This window comes from Lepidochelys kempii, chromosome 7 (assembly GCF_965140285.1).
Source record: "Lepidochelys kempii isolate rLepKem1 chromosome 7, rLepKem1.hap1, whole genome shotgun sequence".
Classification (NCBI taxonomy): domain Eukaryota; kingdom Metazoa; phylum Chordata; order Testudines; family Cheloniidae; genus Lepidochelys; species Lepidochelys kempii.
The window spans coordinates 124,798,297-124,826,186 of NC_136386.1; the positions used below are offsets into that span (position 1 = coordinate 124,798,297).

At 58.4% G+C, this 27,890-nt stretch overlaps 1 protein-coding gene across 1 annotated transcript; it reads left to right on the forward strand.

The window, feature by feature from the left end:
- The first annotated feature begins 3,861 nt into the window (after window positions 1-3,861).
- On the forward strand, window positions 3,862-22,416 carry ANKRD2 (ankyrin repeat domain 2). The gene is made up of 9 exons (XM_073354989.1): window positions 3,862-4,136; window positions 5,876-5,989; window positions 8,357-8,509; window positions 8,778-8,885; window positions 9,577-9,675; window positions 10,462-10,560; window positions 10,990-11,088; window positions 21,862-21,960; window positions 22,258-22,416. The coding sequence occupies exons 1-9, from the start codon at window positions 4,077-4,079 to the stop codon at window positions 22,354-22,356; spliced, it is 930 nt and encodes a 309-aa protein (XP_073211090.1). The 5' UTR covers window positions 3,862-4,076; the 3' UTR covers window positions 22,357-22,416.
- Window positions 22,417-27,890: the final 5,474 nt, after the last annotated feature.

Here is a 27,890-nt window from a genome sequence, read left to right on the forward strand (position 1 = left end):
CCCCCATGAGTGGGGCACACAATTGGGCTTCCCTCAGCTCTGCCCCCTGGCTGGGAGGGTCCTGTGCCGGCAGCAGGGGCTACACGTTTGTCTTGGCTGATGTCCACCTGCCGGCCGTGGGGTCCGGACGGAGCTGTGCCCCGGCAGGCGGCTCCTCCCAGCAGGGCAGGCTTGGCCCGCTCACCGCGGTGCCCGTCTCTGGGACGCGCCCACCTCGGGGCGACTTCAGAGCCCCCTACGGGGACCTCGGGTGGAGAGGTCAAAGGTCAGCACGGGGAGCATGGGGCAGGGGCAGCTGGTGCCCCCCACCCCTCGGGAGGCCCACCACCGTGACACAGCCCATGAAAAAGCTGGGCCAAAGCAGGGGGTGGAGAGCCCCCCACTGTTTCACCAGCCCCCAGTGTGTGGGGAGCAGAACCTGTCAGCCCCCAAGTGACTCGCACTGACCCCGGGCATTGCTTCTGGCAACACTGGTCGGCTCCCCCACCCCCCGGCTCTCCCGCCCGGCCCCCCGGGCTTCCCCATCCCCCGGCTCCCCCGCCCTGCCCCCCGGCTTCCCCATCCCCCGGCTCCCCCGCCCTGCCCCCAGGGCTTCCCCAGCCCCCGGCTCCCCCGCCCTGCCCCCCCGGCTCCCCCACCCTGCCATCCTCCGCCCGCCCCGCAGCCACTGGCTGACAAATGGGGAGGTACAGCGGTGGGGCTGAGCACGGTGCCCAGAGCCAGGAATAGCTCCCGCGCCCCGCGGCCTGGCTCAGCACAAACTATTCCCACCATTCCTGGCTCCCCGGCCGGGGGCGGGGGCACAGGCCGGGGTCGGGGGGTGAGGCACAGGCCGGGGGGGGGCACGGGCTGGGGGGCGTGGGGAGGGGGGCACAGATCAGGGGGGAGGGGTGGGGATGGCAGCACAGGCCAGGGGGGTGGGGACGGGGGCAGAGGCCGGGGGGGGCACAGGCTGGGGGGTGCAGGGATGGGGGCACAGGCCAGGGGGGCACAGGCCAGGGGGATGGGGACGGGGGCATAGGCCGGGGGAGGCACAGGCTGGGGGGCTGGGGCAGGGATGGGGGCACAGGCCAGGGGGTGGGGCACAGGCCTGGGGGGGCACAGGCCGGGGGGATGGGGACGGGGGCACAGGCCGGAAGGGGTGGGGGGGGATGGGGGCACAGGCCAGGGGGGCACAGGCCGGGGGGACGGGGGCACAGGCTGGGGGGGCGGGGCAGAGGCCGGGGGGGTGGGGCGGGGACGGGGGCACAGGCCGGGGGGGCACAGGCCGGGGGGATGGGGACAGGTGCACAGGCCGGGGGGGGCACAGTCTGGGGGGGTGGGGCGGGGACAGGGGCACAGGCCGGGGGGATGGGGACGGGGGCACAGGCTGGGGGACGGGGCACAGGCCGGGGGAGGCACAGGCCAGGGGGGCACAGGCTGGGGGGCTGGGGCAGGGATGGGGGCAGAGGCCAGGGGGCGGGGCACAGGCCAGAGGGATGGGGACGGGGGCACAGGCCGGGGGGATGGGGCGGGGATGGCGGCACAGGCCAAGGGGGTGGGGATGGGGGCACAGGCTGGGGGAGGCACAGGCCGGGGGGATGGGGACAGGGGCACAGGCTGGGGGAGGCACAGGCTGGGGGGTGCAGGGATGGGGGCACAGGCCGCGGGGCACAGGCCGGGGGGCTGGGGCAGGGATGGGGGCACAGGCCAGGGGGCGGGGCACAGGCCAGAGGGATGGGGACGGGGGCACAGGCCGGGGGGATGGGGCGGGGATGGCGGCACAGGCCAAGGGGCGGGGCACAGGCTGGGGGGCACAGGCCAGGGGGGCACAGGCCGGGGGGGTGGGGATGGGGGCACAGGCTGGGGGGATGGGGCGGGGATGGCGGCACAGGCCAAGGGGCGAGGCACAGGCTGGGGGGCACAGGCCAGGGGGGCACAGGCCGGGGGGGTGGGGATGGGGGCACAGGCTGGGGGGATGGGGCGGGGATGGCGGCACAGGCCAGGGGGCGGGGCACAGGCCGGGGGGGTGGGGACGGGGGGCACAGGCCGGGGGGGTGGGGATGGGGGCACAGGCTAGGGGGATGGGGCGGGGATGGCGGCACAGGCCAAGGGGCGGGGCACAGGCCGGGGGGCACAGGCCAGGGGGGCACAGGCCGGGGGGGTGGGGACGGGGGGCAGAGGCCGGGGGGGTGGGGATGGGGGCACAGGCCGGGGGGATGGGGCAGGGATGGCGGCACAGGCCAAGGGGGTGGGGATGGGGGCACAGGCCGGGGGAGCACAGGCCGGGGGGCTGGGGCAGGGATGGCGGCACAGGCCAAGGGGCGGGGCACAGGCCAGAGGGATGGGGACGGGGGCACAGGCCGGGGGGATGGGGCAGGGATGGCGGCACAGGCCAAGGGGCGGGGCACAGGCTGGGGGGCACAGGCCAGGGGGGCACAGGCCGGGGGGGTGGGGATGGGGGCACAGGCCGGGGGGATGGGGCGGGGATGGCGGCACAGGCCGGGGGAGCACAGGCCGGGGGGCTGGGGCAGGGATGGCGGCACAGGCCAAGGGGCGGGGCACAGGCCGGGGGGCACAGGCCAGGGGGGCACAGGCCGGGGGGGTGGGGATGGGGGCACAGGCCGGGGGGATGGGGCGGGGATGGCGGCACAGGCCAAGGGGGTGGGGATGGGGGCACAGGCCGGGGGAGCACAGGCCGGGGGGCTGGGGCAGGGATGGGGGCACAGGCCAGGGGGCGGGGCACAGGCCGGGGGGATGGGGTGGGGATGGCGGCACAGGCCAAGGGGCAGGGCACAGGCTGGGGGGCACAGGCCGGGGGGGTGGGGATGGGGACACAGGCTGGGGGGATGGGGCGGGGATGGCGGCACAGGCCAAGGGGCGGGGCACAGGCTGGGGGGCACAGGCCAGGGGGGTGGGGATGGGAGCACAGGCTGGGGGGATGGGGCGGGGATGGCGGCACAGGCCAAGGGGCAGGACACAGGCTGGGGGGCACAGGCCAGGGGGGCACAGGCCAGGGGGGTGGGGATGGGGGCACAGGCTGGGGGGATGGGGCGGGGATGGCGGCACAGGCCAAGGGGGGGGCACAGGCTGGGGGGCACAGGCCAGGGGGGCACAGGCCAGGGGGGTGGGGATGGGGGCACAGGCCGGGGGGATGGGGCGGGGATGGCGGCACAGGCCAAGGGGGTGGGGATGGGGGCACAGGCCGGGGGAGCACAGGCCGGGGGGCTGGGGCAGGGATGGGGGCACAGGCCAGGAGGCGGGGCACAGGCCAGAGGGATGGGGACGGGGGCACAGGCCGGGGGGATGGCGGCACAGGCCAAGGGGCGGGGCACAGGCCGGGGGGCACAGGCCAGGGGGGCACAGGCCGGGGGGGTGGGGACGGGGGGCACAGGCTGGGCAGCGCGTCCCGGGCTGGGCTGTGTCTGAGCTTTGTGCGCAGAGCCAGCAGCTCCTGAGCTCATCCCTCAAAGCAGCCAAAGCATCCCCAGCCCCCCAGCCGGGCCCAGGGGCACAGACGCTGCCCGTTCTCACGTGGCGCCCGCCTGGGGCAGCCGGCGGCTGCGGGGCACCCAGGGCACCGTGGAGCTGGCCCCGTCACACGGAAATAACCCCAGGGTCCGGGGGGCTCTGGCTGGGGGGAGCGACGTGAGGTCAGGTGTGGGAACGGAACAAAGTGCCCCCCTGCCCAGACTGCTGGGGGTCCTGGCAGAGGGCCAGCCAAGGCCCCCGCCCCACAGAGCCCCCCGTGCGACCCGGCCTGCCCAGGAGTCTCCCGGCTCCCCACAGAGCAGCACCCAGTCCCCCTCTGCGCGGCCCAGTGGGTGGGGCGCGGCACCGGGGCCAGGCGCTGGGTGAAGGTGACCCCGGGCAGCAGGGCTGAGAATGCAGCCGGGTGAGCTCATGACAAAGGCTCCCGGGTCGCGTGGGCCGGGCACGTGTCGGCTCCCTGGGGCCTTGGGGCGGAGGAGCAGCAGTGCATAAACCGCGGGAGCCACGGAGCCCCCCACCGCAGCGTGCGCTGGGCCGGGGCCCCAGGCGGCTCCAGGGCACAGCCAGCGTCCCTGCCCCAGAGAGGAGCCGCTGGCCGGGCACCCATGGAGCAGGGCGTGACGTGGGCCACAGCGCTGGTTGACCAGAACCTGGAGGAGCAGGAGGTGAGACCCTGGGTGGGCGAGCTGGAGGGCAAAGGGGGCCTGGAGCGGGGCTGGGTGGGGGTCACGGGGGGGGCCTGGAGCGGGGCTGGGTGGGGGTGACGGGGGGGGGCCTGGAGCGGGGCTGGGCTGGGGGTGACGGGGGGCGCCTGGAGCGGGGCTGGGCTGGGGGTGACGGGGGGGCATGGAGCGGGGCTGTGCTGGGGGGGACGGGGGGGACGCCTGGAGCGGGGCTGGGCTGGGGGTGACAGGCGGGGCGCCTGGAGCGGGACTGGGCTGGGGGTGACGGGGGGGCATGGAGCGGGGCTGGGCTGGGGGTGACAGGCGGGGCGCCTGGAGCGGGACTGGGCTGGGGGTGACGGGGGGGCATGGAGCGGGGCTGGGCTGGGGGTGATGGGGGGGCTCCTGGAGCGGGGCTGGGCTGGGGGTGACAGGCGGGGCGCCTGGAGCGGGGCTGGGCTGGGGGTGACGGGGGGGCGCCTGGAGCAGGGCTGGGCTGGGGGTGACGGGGGGCGCCTGGAGCGGGGCTGGGCTGGGGGTGACGGGGGGCGCCTGGAGCGGGGCTGGGCTGGGGGTGACGGGGGGGCATGGAGCGGGGCTGTGCTGGGGGGGACGGGGGGACGCCTGGAGCGGGGCTGGGCTGGGGGTGACAGGCGGGGCGCCTGGAGCGGGGCTGGGCTGGGGGTGACGGGGGGGCATGGAGCGGGGCTGGGCTGGGGGTGACAGGCGGGGCGCCTGGAGCGGGACTGGGCTGGGGGTGACGGGGGGGCATGGAGCGGGACTGGGCTGGGGGTGATGGGGGGGCTCCTGGAGCGGGGCTGGGCTGGGGGGGACGGGGGGGCTCCTGGAGCGGGGCTGTGCTGGGGGGGACGGGGGGGACGCCTGGAGCGGGGCCGGGCTGGGGGTGACAGGGGGGGCGCCTGGAGCGGGGCTGGGCTGGGGGTGACGGGGGGGCGCCTGGAGCAGGGCTGGGCTGGGGGTCACGGGCGGCGCCTGGAGCCGGGCTGGGCCCCAGGGGCCAGGCTCTCCGCAGGGCTGCATTACGATTGGGTGCCACACCCGAACCTGCGCCCATCACCATGGGCTCAGGGCGCCTGGGTTCGGTAACCGCCCAGACTCACCGACTGGGGAAACGCCTCCGTCTGCGCTGGCCCCGTGCCTGGGCCTGTGCTCGGCGGGCAGCCAGGGGCCGGGCACCCCGTGCAGGGCTGACGTTGGGCGCGTGCCATGCGGTGGGCAGGGAGGCCGTAAGGCCCTGCCCCAGGTAGGGCGTTCGGACGCTCTTGAAATGGGAGGGCGTAGGGTACAGGGCACCAGCATGGGCTGTGGGGTGCAGTGGGGGGGGAGTCAGGCCCATGGCAAGTGCAGGCATGGGGTCGCCCCTGCTCGGGGTGGGCCCCAGGCCTGGGGGATCCTGGGAGGGGCCCTCGGGGAGACGAGCCTTTGGGGCTGGCCACAGGGAGTGAGCAGACCCAGATCAATGGGGCGTGTCCATGAGGACGCCAGCCCCACCTCCTGGTCTGTTATGGGGCCGCCAGGGCTGGAAGTGCCCAGAGATTAAGCTGTTGCCCTTGGCAACTCAGGCTAAACCCCGTGCAGTGCCCATGTGGGTACCGGGGCTGTGGCGGGAGGGGGCCTGGGCCGAATGCCAAGGGAGGCAGGGGATGGACTCCTGAGGGGCTGTGGGGGGGCAGGCCGGGGCCTGGCCCTCACCCTGCCGGCTTTTCTGCTTGGCTTCACAGCGGCGCAAGAGCCAGGCCCCCGAGATGCCGCCGGCGGTGGCGAGAATGGACACGCCGGGGCTGGAGGACGAGAAGCGCCGCGGCCCCGTTCACTGGGGCATCGAGGGGCTCAAGGTACGCGGGCTTGGCCTGCCCTGCCGGGGGCATCACAGCCAGACCCTGGCAGCCTCACCCCCTCACCAGCACAGCGAGCCCTGCAGCCCCCCACAGCCTGTCTGGCTTGCACTGTTAACCCTTTCCTGCCCCAGCCCCACCCATCAGACTGGGCCAGGAAGGTGCAGGGCTGGGCACTGAGGGGTTACCCTGGCTGCGGCCCCCACCACACGCTGCCTGCATTGGCACTGGGGGTCAGCAGGGAACTGGCCCCACGTCTGGGCTCGTCACCTCCCCCTGGGCACCCGTGTCCGGAGCTGCAGGCTGGGTCCAGGCCAGATGGAGCGGGGCCGACGTGGTGCAGAGGGGGAACCTACGGTATTCGGGAGGCAGCCCCAGCCAGAGGGCCCAGCCAGCGGCATGAGGGGCAGGGGCCGGCCAGACCCGGGGGCAGGCTGGCAGTGCTGTGTGGGAGGCCCTGCCCCTGCACTGGGGCCGTGTGGGCAGCCCCTGTGCGTGCAGAGCCCCACCGGGGCTGGGCTGGGCTGTTCTAGGCTGATGCCCCCAACAGGCCTGGCTGGCTGGGGCTGGTCTCTGCACCTTGAATCCATTCCTCACTCCCCCATGGAGTGTGGGGCACAGGGCCAGCACCAAGCCCCTGGTTCACTGCCCCCGGGGTGCTGGGCAGGAACCCCCTCAGCAGCCTGCCAGACACCTGGCCCAGGCCAGCTGTTAAACACAGATGACAGCGCCGCCCCACATGGCTTCCCTCTGCTGGGACTGGGGTCGGGCAGTCTGTGATGGGGGGGTCGGCCGTTGGGGGCTGGGCAGTGCGTGATGGTGCAGGGGTTTCCTGGTTGGGGGCTGGAGCAGGCATTCTGGGAGGGATCAGGGCTGAGGGATTGATGAGGGGCCAGGGGTTGGGTGTCACGGACTCACCGATCGTGCCCACTCTTGGCCCCGTGTGGTCCATGGCGGGGTGCCCCTTTCAGTGAGACAGCCCTTCTCCCGGGGGTCCACTCTCTGTCGGGGTTAAGCCCCTCCACCTCCTGGAGCCACACCTCTCTGAGCCTTAGCACGCCTTTCTCTCGCCGTGGGCCCCTCAGGGAGTCCACTTGCTCTGGACCCACGGGGCCTTCACCCCCCGAAGGGGACGATGCAACCCTGTTCTCTAGACAGGAGTGACTCTCAGCCAGCATAAAACAGGAGGTTTATTGAGCATTGAACACAACATGGGAAACTCGCATGATCTCAGGCCTGGCCTCCCTCAGCACAGCACATTCAAATCTCCCCTGCATCCAGGGGGGCTCTGCCTGCTCCCTCCCTCCAGCCCAGAGCCCCCCTGCTTCCCAGCTGGGCATCTGATGTCACCGGCCCCAAGCCCCCCTCTGTCCATTGTCTTCCCTCCAGGTAAACAGGAAACCGGGTCGCCTGGGCCCCTCTCCTCTCGTCTGCCCTCTTGCCCCTCTGGCTGGACCAACTGGTCAGGTCCCGGGGGTTCTCTCTTCACAGCCCTTGTTCTCCCGCTGGCCAGAACCGGCTGCCACTGAGCTGGGTCCCCAGGTCGCCAGTCGCTGGGGTCTCCATGCTCCAGGCCATCGGCTGGGTCCCCCGTTCTCTGGCCGGTCCTCTGGAACAACAAACTCCCTCTCCCATCCCCTCGTTAAACCAGTAACACTGCTTCCCACCCCCTCTGCATGCAACCCAGAAAGCCCCCCATAGGAAACAAGGAACAACCAAGAAACCCCCCCATGTCGTTACAGGTTGATTGTTAAGAGGCCAGGGAAGGGCCAGGCAGTGGGGAGTCAGGAGATCTGTGGGGGGTGGGTTGGGGGTCAGGATCAGGGGGTCTGGGTTGGGGTCAGGACCAGAGAGTCTGTGCGGAGGGTTGGGGATCAGGACCAGGGGCCAGGCAGATGGGGGACAGGACCAGAGAGTCTGTGTGGAGGGTTGGGGATCAGGACCAGGGGCCAGGCAGATGGGGGTCAGGACCAGGGGGTCTGTGGAGAGGGTTGGGGGTCAGGACCAGGGGCCAGGCAGATGGGGGTCAGGACCAGAGAGTCTGTGCGGAGGGTTGGGGATCAGGACCAGGGGCCAGGCAGATGGGGGTCAGGACCAGTGGGGTCTGTGGAGAGGGTTGGGGGTCAGGACCAGGGGCCAGGCAGATGGGGGTCAGGACCAGGGGGTCTGTGGAGAGGGTTGGGGGTCAGGACCAGGGGCCAGGCAGATGGGAACCAGGGAGTCTGTGGGGGGGACAGGTTGGGGGTATCCCACATCCTGCTTGTTTAAAGCCAGGGAATGGGCGCTGCCGGGGAGGGACCCAGGAGTCCGGTGCCCTGGCAGGGCTCTCCCCAGAGGCTCCAGCGTGGCTCTGCCCCGTCTCCGCAGGGCCAGGGGCGGGAGCGGACGAGCTCGCTGGACCTGCGCCGGGAGATCATCCACGTGGGCGGCATCCAGTACCTCTTCGAGCTGCGCAAGACGCGCCGGAAGCGCAGGGTGGAGAAGGCGGCACCGGAGCCCGAGCCGGAGCCCGAGGAGATTGTAAGGGGGGAGGGGAGGGTCCCGGGAGGATGTGGGTCTGTGCCATCCTGGCTGGGGGGCCCAGCAGATCCGTGTTGTTGACCAAGATGGTGGCCACCCCACAGAAAAGCCCCCTCCCAGTCAGAGCTCCTCTGGGGCAGGGGCTCTGGGGCGAGGGCCATGGAGCTGGCATCCTCCCCTGTGAGGCAGGGGCTCTGGGGCCAGGTTCGTGGAGCTCCCCACATGGGGCACACAGACCCCTTGAGCTGCTGTCCCATCCACCCTGCAGGTGGGCCCCGTGGAGGAGGAGACGTTCCTGAGGGCAGCTGTGCAGGGCAAGATCCGTGTCATTGAGACGTTCCTGGGGGACGGGGGCTCCCCTGACACCTGTGATGAGGTAACGTCCCTCCCCATCCCTCGCCCCCCCGGCAAACCTGCGCAAGCAGGCTCCAGCCAGTGGGCAGTGCCCAGTCCAGGCCCCTCCACCCCCACAGCCAGCCCAGCCCCCCAACAGCCCCCTTGGGCATCCAGTGCTGGAGTCGAGAACGCTGGGGCTCTGAGGACTATGGAAACTGGGGAGGGGCCCCAATCTGGCCCAGTCCCCCCTTGATGAAGGGCTGTCGAGTCGAAACCTGAGTTGTGCTGTGACCCAGTGTGCCAGGTCACAACGCCACCCGCCCAAATCCGGTGGTTGGGGGGGCCCTTGGGATGGGTGCCCTGTGCCAGGGCACCGAGGGCATGCTGGTTAATTTGGGTCTGTTGGCACCTAGATACCAGGGGTCAAGCCTTCCCCAGATGGACCTTGGATGGCTGGGCTGGGGCACCCCCTCTTCCCAGGCATCTCCCGGAGAAAGCCATCCTCCCTGGAGACGGTGCCTCGCCCAGCCGACCCCGGACATGCCCAGGAACAGGGCAGAGGGCTCTCGGAGCCCTGCTGGCCCGTCCCAAACACCGAGCAGGCCGGGTCCCTGGGGCGAGACCCGTGGCTTGCTCTTGGGAGGGCTGGTGGCTGTGGCTGCCCAGGGTGGTGCAGCAGCGCTGGCTGGGAGTCCTTTTGACACCTACGTCTTTGCTGCCTCCTGCCCCAGTTCCACCGGACAGCCCTGCACCGCGCCTCGCTGGAAGGGCACATGGAGATCCTGGAGAGGCTGCTGGACCACGGCGCCACCGTGGACTTCCGAGACCGGGTGAGACGGGCGCTCTCCCTGCCCGCGAAGCAGTGATGTGCCCAGTTTGGGCAGCACCAGGCCTGGCACCGGGTCTGCACTCCGGCCAATCCATCCAGGATCAGGGGCATCAGAGGAGCCACAGTGGGGCGGAGGATGTGGGGCGGCCAGACAGACCCAGCCACTGCACGGCATACACCCCTTCCTCTGCACAGCTGATGCAGGGACATGGGAGACGTGGTGACGCCAACCCCGGCTGTTCACACCTCGACTCAGACCCCAAACCAGCGTGCGAGGCTGCTGCCCATGCACATCCTGCCCCACTGCAGGGACTTCCCCAGCCGCTGGAGGGGGTGGAGCCTCCAGTCCCCTACCCCACATGCCCCAGTGCAGTGCGGGCTGCTCCTGCAGTTCCAGGGGATGGGCACGCTGCGCCCCACGGGCAGGGGCAGGGGCTGCTCTCGGGCTCCCCGGCCCCCACCTGGGCTTACTCCCGCGCTGCTGCTGGAGCTGGGCGCCTGCCGGCAGCCACCAATCTCTGCTCTGCCTTCAGAGCTGGGGGGCTAAGGCAAATGTTGGAGGGGGCTATAGCCCCCACAACCCCCCCAAGCACCACCCCTGCCCTGAGCTGCTGGGCTCTTTCTGCTCCCCCTCCCCGACCCCGAACCCCTCTGGCTCCTGGGCGGGGGGGTGAGCGCCACCCGCTGGCAGAGGGACTGGAGGGTGGGCAGTGTGGGGCGCAGGGCGGGGAGCTGGGGGTGCGGGTGTTGCTGCTACCGTCCTGACCGGAGTCTCTTGGTTGTGCAGCTGGACTGCACGGCCATGCACTGGGCCTGCCGGGGGGGGCACCTGGGCGCCGTGAAGCTTCTGCAGGACCGGGGCGCTGACCTCAACCTGAAAGATAAGGTGGGGGCTGGGGGGCCATGGCAGCACTCGGGGGGGGGAGAGAGCTATGGCTGGCATACAGCAGTGGCGGGAGACGGGAGGGTAGTGGTGGAGGGGGACTGTCTGGCAGTACGTATCGGGGGCAGGGCCGAGGTGGGTGAATGGGGGGGCAGGGCTGTGGCTGTGGGGGGCAGTGGGTGTGGGGTGCGAGCAGGGCTGTGGTGGGTGGGTAGAGGTGAGGGAGAAGTAAGGGGGCAGGGCTGAGGTGCGTGGATGCAGGGTGGGGGCAGGGTTGTGGCAGGTGAGTAGGGGTGGGGGGCGGGGCTATGGGGGTGGGGGATAGAGCAGAGATGGGGGGTAGCAATGAGGCTACAGCATTTGGCTGTCTGGATTAATTATTTTAAACCAGCGGGGAGCTAATGGCAGGTGCCCCCCCTTTGCCGTACTCAGCTCATGAGCACCCCCCTGCATGTGGCGACCCGAACTGGGCAGACTGATATCGTGGAGCATTTGATCAACTCAGGGGTGGATGTCAACTCCCGGGACAGGGTAAGAGCCCCACGTAGCAACGCTCGTACCCACGGGTGTCTGGCACCCCCAGCACCAGGTATGCATCCCCTCACCCTCCTGTGACTGGGGTTTCTAGCGCAGCCCACACTGAAAATGCTGAGGTCAGGGCAGGCTGCAAAAGGGGAGCAGATTCCCCCCAAACTGGTGGTTCACACCGAAGTTAGATTCACCAACCAGTCCCAGACTGTGCCCCTGAACCCCCTCACTAGTTATCAAGAAGCTGAAAAAAGAAATCACCCAGGACCCTTTATTGCATTCCAGTTCTCTGGCTCCCAATCAGCAAACTGGTTCAGTAAAGTGAGAAATTACTTAGAAACTCTGCATCCGATGAAGTGAGCTGCAGCTCACGAAAGCTTATGCCCAAATAAATTGGTTAGTCTCTAAGGTGCCACAAGTCCTCCTTTTCTTTTTGCGCATACAGACTAACACGGCTGCTACTCTGAAACCTTAGAAACTCTGCTTACTTATACAAAATGTCCTTCTGAACCCAGAAGGGCCAGCCACCACGTTCCCAGAGCAACGCTGGTTTGGATCTGACCCACAATCCCAAGCTGCCAGCCAAGCCTTTAAACCTAAAACTAAAGGTTTATTACAAACGAAAAGAACGGGAAAAGAGTTGTTCAACGATCAAAGCAGTCAGATCCATATGTACGACTTCAGAGTCCATAGATCGGGTTCTTAGCAGCCTTGGTGAGTTTGCTGGCTTGTACAGTCCCTCTGGAACACACCCAGAGTTTGGACGGCTCAGTCAGTCCTTTGTTCAGAGCCTCAGTTTGTAGAGAAGTTGCTCCAGAGATGGGAAACAGGATTGAAGACAAAATGGAGAAGATGCAGCCGCCTTTTATGTCCTTTGCCACGTGGCTTGTACATCCTTTGTCCCAGACACAAGGTCGGAGCACATGGGCATGGAAAAGCTCTTGGAGTCCCCTGTGCACAGGCATGTCCCTACCTGTCCCTGGCTCAGTAGACCCTGGCTTCTCTCAGTGGGCTCATTGTTCAGCTGATTGCTCTTGATGGGCCATCCAGCAGGCTGGATAGTGCTGATGCCAGTCTGTCTGGGGGTGTCAGCCAGGCCCAGCACAGGTTGGACATATAGATATAGCACACACTTTAACTCACGGTACAAAGGTGATACCAACATATAAACAAGTTTATCATGCTTAGCAAATCATAGGACTGGAAGGGACCTCGAGAGGTCGTCTGGTCCAGTCCCCTGCACTCGTGGCAGGACTAAGTATTATCCAGACCATTTCTGACAGGTGTTTGTCCAGCCTGCTCTTAAAAATCTCAACTGATGGAGATTCCACATGTGACGAAGCGGGACTGTTCTTAATGTTTCCTCTGAATGTTGTGGGGTGCCTCAGTTTCAGCGGACCCTCTGGCTTCCCCAGGACCCCGCCTGAGCGGACTCGCTGTGGGAAGTGCACGGAGGGGCAGAGGATGCTGAATGCTCCGAGGTCAGACCCAGGAAGGTGGAAGCTGGGTGAGCTGTGTGTCCTGCAGACAGGCTGCTCACGGAAAGGAGACTTCCCCAGAGTCCTGCCTGGCTTCCTAGGGAGCAGCTCCAGAGCATCGCCCGGGGACTCCGAGACACCATGACCTCCCCAGGCAATTTATCCCAGGGCTTAACCGCGCTGATAGTTAGGAAGTTTTTCCTAATGTCCAACCTAAACCTCCCTTGCTGCAATTTAAGCCCATTGCTTCTCGTCCTAGCCTCAGAGGTTAAGGAGAACAATTCTTCTCCCTCCTCCTTGTAACAACCTTTTACATACTTGAAAACTGTTCTCATGTCCCCTCTCAGTCTTCTCTTCACCAGACTAAACAAACCCAATTTTTTCCATCTTCCCTCAGAGCTCATGTTTTCTAGACCTTTAATCATTTTTGTTACTCTTCTCTGGACCCTCTCCAGTTTGTCCACATCTTTCCTGAAATGTGGTGCCCAGAACTGCACACAATGCTCCAGTTGAGGCCTAATCAGCGCGGAGTAGAGCGGAAGAATTACTTCTCGTGACTTGCGTACAACACTCCTGCTAAAAAATCCCAGAACGATGTTCACTTTTTTTGCAACAGTGTTACACTGTTGACTCATATTTAGCTTGTGGTCCACTATGAACCTCAGGTCCCTTTCTGCAGTACTCCTTCCCAGGCAGTCATTTCCCATTTGGTATGTGTGCAACTGATTGTTCCTTCCTACGTGGAGTACTTTGCATTTGTCCTTATTGAATTTCATCCTATTTACTTCAGACCATTCCTCCAGTTTGTCCAGATCATTTTCAATTTTAATCCTATCCTTTAAAGCACTGGCAACCCCTCCCAGCTTAGTATCATCCACAAACTTTATAAGTGTACTCTATATTGATGAAGATATTGAACAGAACTGGACCCAGAACCGATCCCTGTGGGACCCCACTCATTATGTCCTTCCAGCATGAATGTGAACCATGGATAACTACTCTCTGGGAACGGTTTTCCAACCAGTTATGCACCCACCTTATAGTAGCTCTGTCAAGGTTCCTTCCCCACTCTGAACTCTAGGGTACAGATGTGGGGGCCTGCATGAGAGACCCCCTAAGCTTATTCTTACCAGCTTAGGTTAAATGCTGTCACCACCAAAGTGTTACACAAAGAACAGGGAAAGAGTCCATTTGGAGACATCTTCCCCCAAAAATATCCCCCCAAGCCCTACACCCCCTTTCCTGGGGAAGGCTTGGTAAAAATCCTCACCAATTTGCATAGGTGAACACAGACCCAAACCCTTGGATCTTAAGAACAATGAAAAAGCAATCAGGTTCTTAAAAGAAGAATTTTAATTAAAGAAAAAGTAAAAGAATCACCTCTGTAAAATCAGGATGGTAAATATCTTACAGGGTAATCAGATTCAAAACACAGAGGATCCCTCTAGGCTAAACCTTCAGTTACAAAAAGACACAAAAGCAGGAATATACATTCCATTCAGCACAACTTATTTTATCAGCCATTTAAACAAAACAGACTCTAACGCATATCTAACTAGATTGCTTACTAACCCTTTACAGGAGTTCTGACCTGCATTCCTGCTCTGGTCCCGGCAAAAGCATCACACAGACAGAGAGAACCTTTGTTTCCCGCGCCTCCAGCTTGGAAAGTATCTTGTCTCCTCATTGGTCATTTTGGTCAGGTGCCAGCGAGGTTATCCTAGCTTCTTAACCCTTTACAGGTGAAGGGGTTTTGCCTCTGGCCAGGAGGGATTTAAAGGTGGTTAGCCTTCCCTTTATATTTATGACAAGCTCCATCTAGGTTGCATTTCCCTAGTTTGTTTATGAGAAGGTCATGAGGGACAGTATCAAAAGCTTTACTAAAGTTAAGATATACCACCTCTGTGCTTCCCCCCCATCCACAAGGCTTGTAACCCATCAAAGAAAGCGATCAGGTTGGTTTGACACGATTTGTTCTTGACAAATCCATGCTGATTGTTACTTATCACCTTATTATCTTCTAAATGTTTGCAAATTGATTGCTTAAGTATTTGCTCCATTATCTTTCTGGGTACTGAAGTTAAGCTGATTGGTCTGTAATTCCCTGGGTTGTCCTTATTTCCCTTTTTGTAGATGGGCACTAGATTTGCCCTTTTCCAATCTTCTGGAATCTCTCCCGCCTTCCATGACTTTTCAAAGATAATCATTAATGGTTCAGATATCTCCTCAGTCAGCTCCTTGAGTATTCTAGGATGCATTTCTCGTCCATCCTCCCCGTGGAAGGAAAAGGCCTAGGTAGGGAGCGTCGAATCGTGGAAGTCAACGAATGGCTACGCAGATGGTGTCGGAGAGAAGGCTTTGGTTTCTTTGACCATGGGATGGTGTTCCATGAAGGAGGAGTGCTGGGCAGAGATGGGCTCCATCTTACGAAGAGAGGGAAGAGCATCTTTGCCAGCAGGCTGGCTAACCTAGTGAGGAGGGCTTTAAACTAGGTTCACCGGGGGAAGGAGACCAAAGCCCTGAGGTAAGTGGGAAAGCGGGATACCGGGAGGAAGCACAGGCAGGAATGTCTGTGAGGGGAGGGCTCCTGCCTCATACTGGCAATGAGGGGCGATCAACAGGTTATCTCAAGTGCTTATATACAAATGCACAAAGCCTTGGAAACAAGCAGGGAGAACTGGAGGTCCTGGTGATGTCAAGGAACTATGACGTGATCGGAATAACAGAGACTTGGTGGGATAACTCACATGACTGGAGTACTGTCATGGATGGTTATAAACTGTTCAGGAAGGACAGGCAGGGCAGAAAAGGTGGGGGAGTAGCACTGTATGTAAGGGAGCAGTATGACTGCTCAGAACTCCAGTACGAAACTGCAGAAAAACCTGAGTGTCTCTGGATTAAGTTTAGAAGTGTGTGCAACAAGAGTGATGTAGTGGTGGGAGTCTGCTATAGACCACCGGACCAGGGGGATGAGGTGGATGAGGCTTTCTTCCGGCAGCTCACGGAAGCTACTAGATCGCATGCCCTGATTCTCATGGGTGACTTTAATTTTCCTGATATCTGCTGGGAGAGCAATACAGCGGTGCATAGACAATCCAGGAAGTTTTTGGAAAGCGTAGGGGACAATTTCCTGGCGCAAGTGCTAGAGGAGCCAACTAGGGGGGGTGCTTTTCTTGACCTGCTGCTCACAAACCGGGTAGAATTAGTGGGGGAAGCAAAAGTGGATGGGAATCTGGGAGGCAGTGACCATGAGTTGGTTGAGTTCAGGATCCTGACGCAGGGAAGAAAGGTAAGCAGCAGGATACGGACCCTGGACTTCAGGAAAGCAGACTTCGACTCCCTCAGGGAACGGATGGCCAGGATCCCCTGGGGGACTAACTTGAAGGGGAAAGGAGTCCAGGAGAGCTGGCTGTATTTCAAGGAATCCCTGTTGAGGTTACAGGGACAAACCATCCCGATGAGTCGAAAAAATAGTAAATATGGCAGGCGACCAGCTTGGCTTAATGGTGAAATCCTAGCGGATCTTAAACATAAAAAAGAAGCTTACAAGAAGTGGAAGGTTGGACATATGACCAGGGAAGAGTATAAAAATATTGCTCGGGCATGTAGGAATGTTATCAGGAGGGCCAAATCGCACCTGGAGCTGCAGCTAGCCAGAGATGTCAAGAGTAACAAGAAGGGTTTCTTCAGGTATGTTGGCAACAAGAAGAAAGCCAAGGAATGTGTGGGCCCCTTACTGAATGAGGGAGGCAACCTAGTGACAGAGGATGTGGAAAAAGCTAATGTACTCAATGCTTTTTTTGCCTCTGTTTTCACTAACAAGGTCAGCTCCCAGACTGCTGCGCTGGGCATCACAAAATGCGGAAGAGATGGCCAGCCCTCTGTGGAGATAGAGGCGGTTAGGGACTATTTAGAAAAGCTGGACGTGCACAAGTCCATGGGGCCGGACGAGTTGCATCCGAGAGTGCTGAAGGAATTGGCGGCTGTGATTGCAGAGCCACTGGCCATTATCTTTGAAAACTCATGGCGAACCGGGGAAGTCCCGGATGACTGGAAAAAGGCTAATGTAGTGCCAATCTTTAAAAAAGGGAAGAAGGAAGATCCTGGGAACTACAGGCCAGTCAGCCTCACCTCAGTCCCTGGAAAAATCATGGAGCAGGTCCTCAAAGAATCAATCCTGAAGCACTTGCATGAGAGGAAAGTGATCAGGAACAGCCAGCATGGATTCACCAAGGGAAGGTCATGCCTGACTAATCTAATCGCCTTTTATGATGAGATTACTGGTTCTGTGGATGAAAGGAAAGCAGTGGATGTATTGTTTCTTGACTTTAGCAAAGCTTTTGACACGGTCTCCCATAGTATTCTTGTCAGCAAGTTAAGGAAGTATGGGCTGGATGAATGCACTATAAGGTGGGTAGAAAGCTGGCTAAATTGTCGGGCTCAACGGGTAGTGATCAATGGCTCCATGTCTAGTTGGCAGCCGGTATCAAGTGGAGTGCCCCAAGGGTCGGTCCTGGGGCCGGTTTTATTCAATATCTTCATAAATGATCTGGAGGATGGTGTGGATTGCACTCTCAGCAAATTTGCGGATGATACTAAACTGGGAGGAGTGGTAGATACGCTGGAGGGGAGGGATAGGATACAGAAGGACCTAGACCAATTGGAAGATTGGGCCAAAAGGAATCTGATGAGGTTCAATAAGGATAAGTGCAGGGTCCTGCACTTAGGACGGAAGAACCCAATGCACAGCTACAGACTAGGGACCGAATGGCTAGGCAGCAGTTCTGCAGAAAAGGACCTAGGGGTGACAGTGGACGAGAAGCTGGATATGAGTCAGCAGTGTGCCCTTGTTGCCAAGAAGGCCAATGGCATTTTGGGATGTATAAGTAGGGGCATAGCGAGCAGATCGAGGGACGTGATCGTCCCCCTCTATTCGACATTGGTGAGGCCTCATCTGGAGTACTGTGTCCAGTTTTGGGCCCCACACTTCAAGAAGGATGTGGATAAATTGGAGAGAGTCCAGCGAAGGGCAACAAAAATGATTAGGGGACTGGAACACATGAGTTATGAGGAGAGGCTGAGGGAGCTGGGATTGTTTAGCCTGCAGAAGAGAAGAATGAGGGGGGATTTGATAGCTGCTTTCAACTACCTGAAAGGGGGTTCCAAAGAGGATGGCTCTAGACTGTTCTCAATGGTAGCAGATGACAGAACGAGGAGTAATGGTCTCAAGTTGCAGTGGGGGAGGTTTAGATTGGATATTAGGAAAAACTTTTTCACTAAGAGGGTGGTGAAACACTGGAATGCGTTACCTAGGGAGGTGGTAGAATCTCCTTCCTTAGAGGTTTTTAAGGTCAGGCTTGACAAAGCCCTGGCTGGGATGATTTAACTGGGAATTGGTCCTGCTTTGAGCAGGGGGTTGGACTAGATGACCTTCTGGGGTCCCTTCCAACCCTGATATTCTATGATTCTATGATTTCATCAGGCCCTGGTGACTTGAAGACATCTAACTTGTCGAAGTAATTTTTAACTTGTTCTTTCCCTATTTTAGCCTCTTCTGATCCGACCTCATTTTCACCAGCATTCACGGTTAGATGTCCAATCACCACCAACCTTCTTGGTGAAAACTGAAACGAAGAAGTCATTAAGCACATCTGCCATTTCTACAATTTCTGTTATTATTTTCCCTCCATCATTGAGTAACAGGCCTACCCTGTCCTTGGTCTTCCTCTTGCTTCTAATGTATTTGTAGAATGTTTTCTTGTCATCCTTTATGTCTCTAGCTAGTTTTATCTTGTTTTGTGCCTTGGCCTTTCCAATTTTGTCCCTACATACTTGTATTATTTATTTATATTCATCCTTTGTAATTTGACCTTGTCAAGGTTCCTTCCCCACTCTGAACACTAGGGTACAGATGTGGGGACCTGCATGAAGGACCCCCTAAGCTTATTCTTACCAGCTTAGGTTAAAAACTTCCTCAAGGTACAAACTTTGCCTTGCCCTTGAACCCTATGCTGCCACCACCAAGCATGTTAAACAAAGAACAGGGAAAGAGTCCATTTGGAGACGTCTTCCCCCAAAAATATCCCCCCAAGCCCTACACCCCCTTTCCTGGAGAAGGCTTGGTAAAAATCCTCACCAATTTGCATAGGTGAACACAGACCCAAACCCTTGGATCTTAAGAACAATGAAAAAGCAATCAGGTTCTTAAAAGAAGAATTTTAATTAAAGAAAAAGTAAAAGAATCACCTCTGTAAAATCAGGATGGTAAATATCTTACAGGGTAATCAGATTCAAAACATAGAGAATCCCTCTAGGCTAAACCTTCAGTTACAAAAAGACACAAAAACAGGAATCTACTTTCCATTCAGCACAACTTATTTTATCAGCCATTTAAACAAAACAGAATCTAACACATATCTAACTAGATTGCTTACTAACCCTTTACAGGAGTTCTGACCTGCATTCCTGCTCTGGTCCTGGCAAAAGCATCACACAGACAGAGAGGACCTTTGTTTCCCCCCCCCCGCCCCCAGCTTGGAAAGTATCTTGTCTACTCATTGGTCATTTTGGTCAGGTGCCAGCGAGGTTATCCTAGCTTCTTCACCCTTTACAGGTGAAAGGGTTTTGCCTCTGGCCAGGAGGGATTTTATAGCACTGTGTACAGAAAGGTGGTTCCCTTCCCTTTATATTTATGACAGACCTAGTTTCCACTTTTTGTAGGACTCTTATTTCTGAGTTTTAGATCATGAGGATCTCCTGGTTAAGCCAGGGTGGTCTCTGGCCAGACTTCCTGTCTTTCCTACGCAGTGGGATAGTTTGCTCTTGTGCCCTTAATAATGTCGCTTTGAAAAACTGCCAACTGTCTTCTATTGTTTTTCCCCTTAGACTTGCTTCCCCTGGGATTTTACCTACTAACTCCCTTGAGTTTGCTGAGTCTCCCTTCTTGAAATCCATTGTCTTTATTTTATTGTTCTCCCTCTTACCATTCCTTAGAATCTCATCTTTTCATGATCAGTTTCACCCAAGCTGCCTTCCACTTTCAAATTCTCCACCAGTTCCTCCCTATTTGTCAAAATCAAACCTAGAACAGCCTCTCCCCTAGTAGCTGTCTCCACCTTCTGAAATAAAAAATTGTCTCCAACACGTTCCAAGAACGTGTTGGAGATTCTGTGCCCCGCTGTGTTGTTTTTCCCAGCAGATGTCTGGGTGTTCAAGTCCCCCATCGCCACCCAGTCCCGGGCTTTGGAGGATTTTGTTAGTTGTTTAAAAAAAGCCTCACCCACCTCTTCTTCCTGGCTAGCGGGTCTGTAGTAGACCCCGACCATGACATCACCCTTGGTTTGTACCCCTTATGTCCTTACCCAGAGCCTCTCAGCAAGTCTGTCTCCTATTCCCATCTCAACCTCAGTCCAAGTGTGTAGGTTTCTAATATCTGTGGCAACGTCTCCTCCCTTTTCCCTGCCTGTCCTTCCTCAGCAAGCTGTACCCTTCTATACCAATATTACATTCATGTGTATTATCCCACCAAGTCTCCATGATGCCAACTAGGTCATAGTTGTGTTTATTTACTAGCATTTCGAATTCTTCCTGCTTATTTCCCATACTTCTTGCATCAGTATACAGACATCTCAGATACTGATTTGATTTCCGCCCCCAAGTTCTGTCTTGTCTCTCCTTTATCTCTGCTATAACAGCCCATGCTCCCCCCAAATTGAGAACCTTCTCCCAGGTCTCTATGTTCTTCATGTACCTGTGGGCTTTGGTCACCTGCCCCTTTCAAACTTAATTTAAAGCCCTCCTCACTAGGTTAGCCAGTCTGTAACCAAAAATGCTCTTCCCCTTCCTCGATGGGGTCTGCCTATCTCTGATTAGCATCCTTCTTCCTGAAACAGCAACCCGTGGTCAAGGAAGCCAAACCCTTCTTGGCGACACCATCCTCGCAGCCAGGCATTCACCTCCAGGATGCATCCGTCTTTGCCTGGGCCCCTACCCTTGACTGAAGAGAACAGCACCTGCGCTCCCAACTCCCTCACCCTTACTCCCAGAGCCCTGTAGTCACTTCGGATCTGCTGAGGGTTAAACCTCATAGTATCATTTGTGCCCACATGGATGAGTAGCATGGGAGTAGCATGGGGTAGGAGTCAGAGGGACGGATGATCCTCGACAATCCCTCCGTAACGTCTCAGATACGGGCCCCTGGCAGGCAGCATACCTCCCAGGATGCCATGTCAGGGCAACAGACAGGTGCCTCCGTCCCCCTCAGAAGAGAGTCTCCAACCACCACTACCCTTCGTTTCCTCCTGGGCGTGGCAGCTGTGATCCTCCCAGCCTTGGGGGTACATGGCTTCTCCTCCTCCACCTTTGGGGACGATTCCTCACCACTCGTTGCCAGGGCAGCATATCGGTTTTCCATCACCATGGTGGGTGGGTTGGGAGTAGGGACGGGGCACGGCCTGCTGCCGGAAGTCACCAGCAGCCAGTGTCCTCCCTGTGACAGAGCCATATCCTCCTCCCCCGGCGGTGTGCGCAGTCCTCTCTAGCTGGATAGCGTCCTCAGCCATGGAAGCCTCCATATGAAAACTGTCAATGAATTCCTTGTGGGCACGGATGCGCATCGGCCTAGCCACCTCCTCCTGTACCTCTCCCCCTGCTTCCTGAGAGATTCCACCAGCAGGCACCTTTCGCACTGGACGCTCCCCCCAGCCTGGCTTTCTGAGAGTGGGAAACGCCCGCCACGGTCTCTGCAAGTCCACGCCAGGATCTGGGGGGAGGCCTCCATGGTTCGGTTCGCTGTCTGGACACCGGCGCAGGTGGAGGAGACAGGAGCAGCGTGGGCACTGGCCATGTGGCCCTTCCTAACCGTAGCCACTCTGTTACGTCGCCCTCCCACAAACTTCTGTTTGCGCTCCCCTGCTCCCAAGCCTTTCTCACTGATACCTTACGTGGCAGATCTGGTCTAGGATTCACTGCAGTGTGGTAATATCGGTACGGATACCGTTCTAAATGGTCACCCCCGTTCCATCCAGTGTCGCATCCTCCCACCCATACACCCCACCCCCCAAGCCGTGCTGGCCCCGTGCAGACTGGGTACTGCTGCCCTTGGGGGGCCCAGCCCCGCCATTCTCTCCCTCGCCGTCCCATGGCGCCGGGTGTGGGGTGGGAGCCACGTGCTCGGGGCTCTGCTTTCCTGCCCCAGGCCGGACTGGGCTCCATTTGGGGGAGGGGAGCCGCACTAGTCCCACGGTGGGGCTGCAGGATGGGGGTTCCCTGTGACGCCCGTGTGCTCTGTCCCGTGCAGGAGGGGGACAGCGCGCTGCATGACGCCGTGCGGCTCAACCGCTACAAGATCATTAAGATGCTGATCCTGTGCGGGGCGGACCTGATGGCCCAGAACCTGGTGAGTAGCTCCCCCTGCTGCTGCCTGGGCTGGAGGGGGCGGGGAGGGGGCAGCCCCAGTGGTGGGATCACACAGCGCAGATAAGAGCTTCTGTCGCCAGCGGGGGCTCTCCTTCTTGGGGGGCAGAGCCCCGGCACTGGGAGAAGGGGCTCACCGGATTGCAGTTCATGGAAGGGTGGCAGGTCGCGGCACCTCCCACACGTCCCAGCCCCAGCTGGGCTGCTCCTTGCTGCTGCCGTCACATGGGGCAGGAGGTCCTGGCTCATCTCACTCTCTGCCCCCTCCCTCCCCTCACAGGCAGGAAAGACCCCCACGGATCTGGTGCAGCTCTGGCAGGCAGACACCCGGCAGGCACTGGAGACACAGGAGCCTGGCGAGACGGAGGCCTCGGCGTGAGGGGTGGGCGGAAGGGCGCTGGGCTGGGGATGGGAACGTGGCCCATTGCACGACTCCCAGCTGTGTGAATCTAGGAATAAAACCCAGTGAACGAGAGTCAGTATCCGGAGTGAGCACGGGGCACGTGGGCTTCAGGGGCAGGTGTTACCTGGCTGGTTCTGTGTCGTCCCTCGGGGGTGGGGAGGGCAGTGCCAGGCTGGGCCCGAGTCGTCCCTTGAGGGGAGGGATGCTGGGCAGGGCTGCACCATTTTCTGTCTGGATTCTTTTTCCTTGTGTTAATCCCATCCGAAGGGGGCAGCCCTATGCATCCTGCCCCCACAGTGCTCTGTTCAGTGCCAGATCCTCCGTTGCTGTGACACGCCAGGCACAATCCAGACCAGTGAGTAGCTGGGTCACCCCAACCCTCTAACTTGGGGGGCCCTTTGCACAAACAGCCCCAGCCTGCAAGTCACTTGCAGCCACATCTGTGGGTGCTGCGGCCGGCCAGCCGTCCCTTGGCTCCTGCCAGCCTTGGTTATACTGCTGGGTGACCCCCAGCACACCCCCAATTGTAGCTTTCCCCCTGAAAGCATATGTCCTGCACTGCTTAGCCCTCTCCTGGCCAATGCAGGTCTATATAAAGTCCATTACTTAACTTGCCAGCCCAGATGTAGGTTCCCAGACACTCCAATTTAAACACGCAGGATTCGGTAAAACAAGAGCGAGCTGTTACGTGTGTACATGACATGGCAGGGAGCCAGAAGGGTGCTATGGGGTGTCTGCCCCTCCTGTGTACAGCTTGTCCCCCTTTTGAAAAACATTTCCAGCTGGGCACCGGGAGACAAAAAGTCTATGGGGAAGGATGTTCCCTGCTGCGTTTTTCTCGCCTGTTGGAGCTTCCTTTGTTCCCTTCCTGCTCACTTAAACGCAAATGAAGGAGAGGCCACCCTCCTTCGTTTGAGCCAGGCCTGCTCCGTTTGGAATGTGTGTTAACACCGCCCAGTGGAGTCTCAGAACTTCACAGACAATGTTGCCACACATATTTCACCAGGGCACTAACGACCAGCACATGATGAGTTTTCAGACAACACAGCACAAAGCATACCTGTACAAAGATCATTCCAATAGTGTCCAGGGGTGGACAAAAGGTACGTCCTGTCACAATCACTCATATGCTAACTTGTCTGCCTTTGGGCCATCCCACTGCTCCATCGTGGGTCTCCTTGTCTTTTTCCTTCCGATGGACTCTTAGCCAGCTGGCTGTCAGCACGGCGCTGTACATGCCCGGACGTCTGAGCCTGCACGGCCTCGTTTCTTTGTGTTACACTGAGCGTGTCTCTAACACACACGTTCCTCAGGCGGGCTCTCTTGCCTACCCACCTCATCCATCCCACTGCTGCATTTCCCTGGAACAGAGCATTTGTTCATGTTGCTTCTTGGCTGCCCAACACTCAGCATCATACATTGCAAGTGGGCAACAGACCACCCCGCTACAGCCTTTCCTTTCAGTCTGACTGGGATCGTCCCTGTTTGCAGGGCTGGGTAGCTGTACTGGTCCAAGGATATTACAGAGACAAGCGGGGAGGGAATATCTTTTATTGGAGCAACTTCTGTTGCTGGGAGAGATGAGCTTTTGAGCCACACAGAGCTCTTCCTCGGGCCTGGGAAAGGGACTGGAGGGGTGGAACACATTGTTTAGCATAAGCAGTTAGTCCATATTGTGAGAAACCATTTGTAACGATGCTGCCCGTGGAAGCCAGTTGAGGTCACTCAATCAGGGTGAACTGCAAACATAACGGGGCAGAGAAACCCCACACGCTGGTGGATATTCCAATAGTTAGATTTACCCAGCCAGCCCAAACCAGCTTCTGTATCTCCCCCCTGAGTACTCAGATGTCCACACAACGCAGTTCCCTTAAAGTGCCAGCCTCAGGCCTCCCTCCAGACACACCTGTCAGATACGAGGATGGTGTCACGGAGTGCGGGGGAGTCCGGGCCCTGCCCCCCTCTTCCTGGGATTCACTGAGACTCTCAGCCAGCCAGTAAAACAGAAGGTTTATTGGACAATAGGAACACAGTCCCAAACAGACCTTGTGGGTACAACCAGGAACGCTCAGTCAAGTCCTTTTGGGAGGCAGGGAGCTTAGACCCCAGCCTTGGGGTTCCCAGCATTTCACCAGCCAGCCCAAACTGACTCCCTCTCCAGCGCTTCCTCCTCCTTGTCCCTTTCCCTGGCCAGAAGGTCACCGGATTCCTTTGTTCTCCAACCCTTTAGCTCTCACCTTGCAGGGGGGAAGGCCCAGGCCATCAGTTGCCAGGAGACAGAGTGTCGGCCATTTATGTACCCTGGCCCTTTGCTCTGCAACAATTACAGCCCCTTATCCCACCCCCTAGAGACTTAAGAAATGCCTAGGGGAAACTGAGGCACCCCTACAGCATTCAGAGGAAATGTTAAGAACAGTCCCACTTTGTCACAGATGGTTACTGAAAATCTTATCTCATCATATAAAAGAAAAGATTCTCCAATCCCAAAGGATCAGCCACACACCCAGGTCCAATGATAATTTAGATCTTACCCAAAATACACATTTATAGCCAATTCTTATTAACTAAACTAAAATTTATTTAAAAAGAAAGGAGAGAGAGTTGGTTGAAAGATCAATATACAGACAGACTTGAATTCAATTTCTAGAAGTCCAGACACATAGCAGAGACGAGTGTGTAGTTGCCAAAAGTCCTTTTAGAAATACTCCACAGGTTACAGTTCAATGTCCATATTCAGGGTGACTCCAGTCAATGACTGGGGATCTCAATCCTCATGGCTTGGGGTGTCCCCTTCATAGAATCATCGAAGATCAGGGTTGGAAGGGACCCCAGGAGGTCATCTAGTCCAACCCCCTGCTCAAAGCAGGACCAATCCCCAACTAAATCATCCCAGCCAGGGCTTTGTCAAGCCGGGCCTTAAAAACCTCTAAGGAAGGAGATTCCACCACCTCCCTAGGTAACCCATTCCAGTGCTTCACCACCCTCCCAGTGAAATAGTGTTTCCTAATATCCAATCTAAACCTCCCCCACTGCAACTTGAGACCATTACTCCTCGTTCTGTCATCTGCTACCACTGAGAACAGTCTAGAGCCATCCTCTTTGGAACCCCCTTTCAGGTAGTTAAAAGCAGCTATCAAATCCCCCCTCATTCTTCTCTTCCGCAGACTAAACAATCCCAGTTCCCTCAGCCTCTCCTCATAAGTCATGTGTTCCAGTCCCCTAATCATTTTTGTTGCCCTTCGCTGGACTCTTTCCAATTTTTCCACATCCTTCTTGTAGTGCAGGCCCCAAAACTGGACACAGTATTGCAGATGAGGCCTCACCAATGTCGAATAGAGGGGAACGATCACGTCCTTCGATCTGCTGCCAATGCCCCTACTTACACATCCCAAAATGCCATGGGCCTTCTTGGCAACAAGGGCACACTGTTGACTCCTATCCAGCTTCTCATCCACTGTAACCCCTAGGTCCTTTTCTGCAGAACTGCAGCCGAGCCATTCGGTCCCTAGCAGATCTGAGATGAAGAAGGATCGTGTCCCAAGGTTTTTAAACATTTCCTGCAGCCTCTTGGCCTGAGAAGACAATCGGCTTCACTTTCCTTCTCCCAAACACCCTGGCAATTAGCACAGGGTCATTTATCCATTAACCGTTCAGACACAGGTTACCACAACCTTCAAAGAGGCACATAGACAACAATACTATCACTCAAGTGTCTTCCTAAATGTTAATCCTCCTTTTTTGGTCTTTGAATCAAAGCCATAGCCATAGCCAAGCCTCGTTTGCTGACATCACAAGCCCTGAGCACACAGCTCCCCTTCTCTCTCTCACCATGCCGGCTGCATTTCACAGCTCTCTCCATTTCCATCTCTTCCTAACCAGCCTTTAAAGTTCAGCCCTGGGTCAGGTCAGTCCGATGAAGTGAGCTGTAGCTCATGAAAGCTCATGCTCAGATAAATTGGTTAGTCTCTAAGGTGCCACAAGTCCTCCTTTTCTTTTTGCGAATACAGACAAACACGGCTGCTACTCTGAAACCTGTCAGTCTGGGAGTTCATTAACCCTTTCTGGCCCTATGTCACCTTTCAGTGAGCTATTATATTACACTTATAGTCACACCATTCAAGGTGAAGTGGCCTGTTAACACATCTGTAATTATAGGACAAAAAGAGGGGGTGGGTTTACAGGTAATAAGCCATAAATCCAGTTCTCTATTCAGTCCACGATTTTCAGTGCAAAAAAACCCACCATCACTGTGGGCTGTATCAGCAGGAGTGTCGTAAGCAAGACACGAGAAGTAATTCTTCCGCTCTACTCCGCACTGATAGCTCTCAGCCGGAGTCTTGTGTGCAGTTCTGGGCACCACGTCAGGAAAGATGTGGACAAATTAGAGAGTCCAGAGGTGAGCAACACAAATGTGAAAGGTCTAGAACACACGGCCTACCAGGAGAAATTGACAAAATTGGGTTTGTTTAGTCTGGAGAAGCAAAGACTGAGGGGGGCCCTGGTAACAATTTTCAAGTGCATAAAAGATTGTTATAAAGAGGAGGGTACTAAATTGTTCTCCTTAGCCACTGAGGATGGGACAAGAAGCAACGGGCTTAAATCGAGCAAGGGAGATGTAGGCCACGTCTACACTACCGCTTATGTCAGTAAAACTGTAAATCTGTCATGCCATATATAAGAAAATAAAAAAAAATTATTTTCCTCTAAGCTTATAGAAACATTTACATTTTAAGAATAACTTGAAATGTGCTAACATCAACACGTGAAACATTTGACTTCAAACATTCCATTTCCCCTTTTGTCGCTAACAACAAAAACAGCCCCCCAAGCCCAGCACCCCCCCAGCCCAGTGCCCCTCCAAGCCCGGCACCCCTCCAAGCCCAGCACCCTAGGCTGTCCTGTGGATCAGCTGCTCCTAAAGCCAGGGCTGGTCTAGGTAATACTGAGTCCTACCTCGGTGCAGGGGGCTGGAGTAGCCAACCTAGCAAGGTCCCTTCCAGCTCGACATGTCTCTGTGATTCTCTGATTTATGACAGGTTTCAGAATAGCAGCCATGTTAGTCTGTATTTGCAAAAAGAAAAGGAGGACTTGTGGCACCTTAGAGACAAATAAATTGATCTGGAGAATGGTGTGGATTGCACCCTCAGCAAGTTTGCAGATGACACTAAACTGGGAGGAGAGGTAGATACGCTGGAGGGGAGGGATAGGATACAGAAGGACCTAGACAAATTGGAGGATTGGGCCAAAAGAAATCTGATGAGGTTCAATAAGGATAAGTGCAGGGTCCTGCACTTAGGATGGAAGAATCCCATGCACCGCTACAGACTAGGGGCCAAATGGCTCGGCAGCAGTTCTGCAGAAAAGGACTTAGGGGTTACAGTGGACGAGAAGCTGGATATGAGTCAGCAGTGTGCCCTTGTTGCCAAGAAGGCCAATGGCATTTTGGGATGTATATGTAGGGGCATTGCCAGCAGATCGAGGGATGTGATCATTCCCCTCTATTCGACACT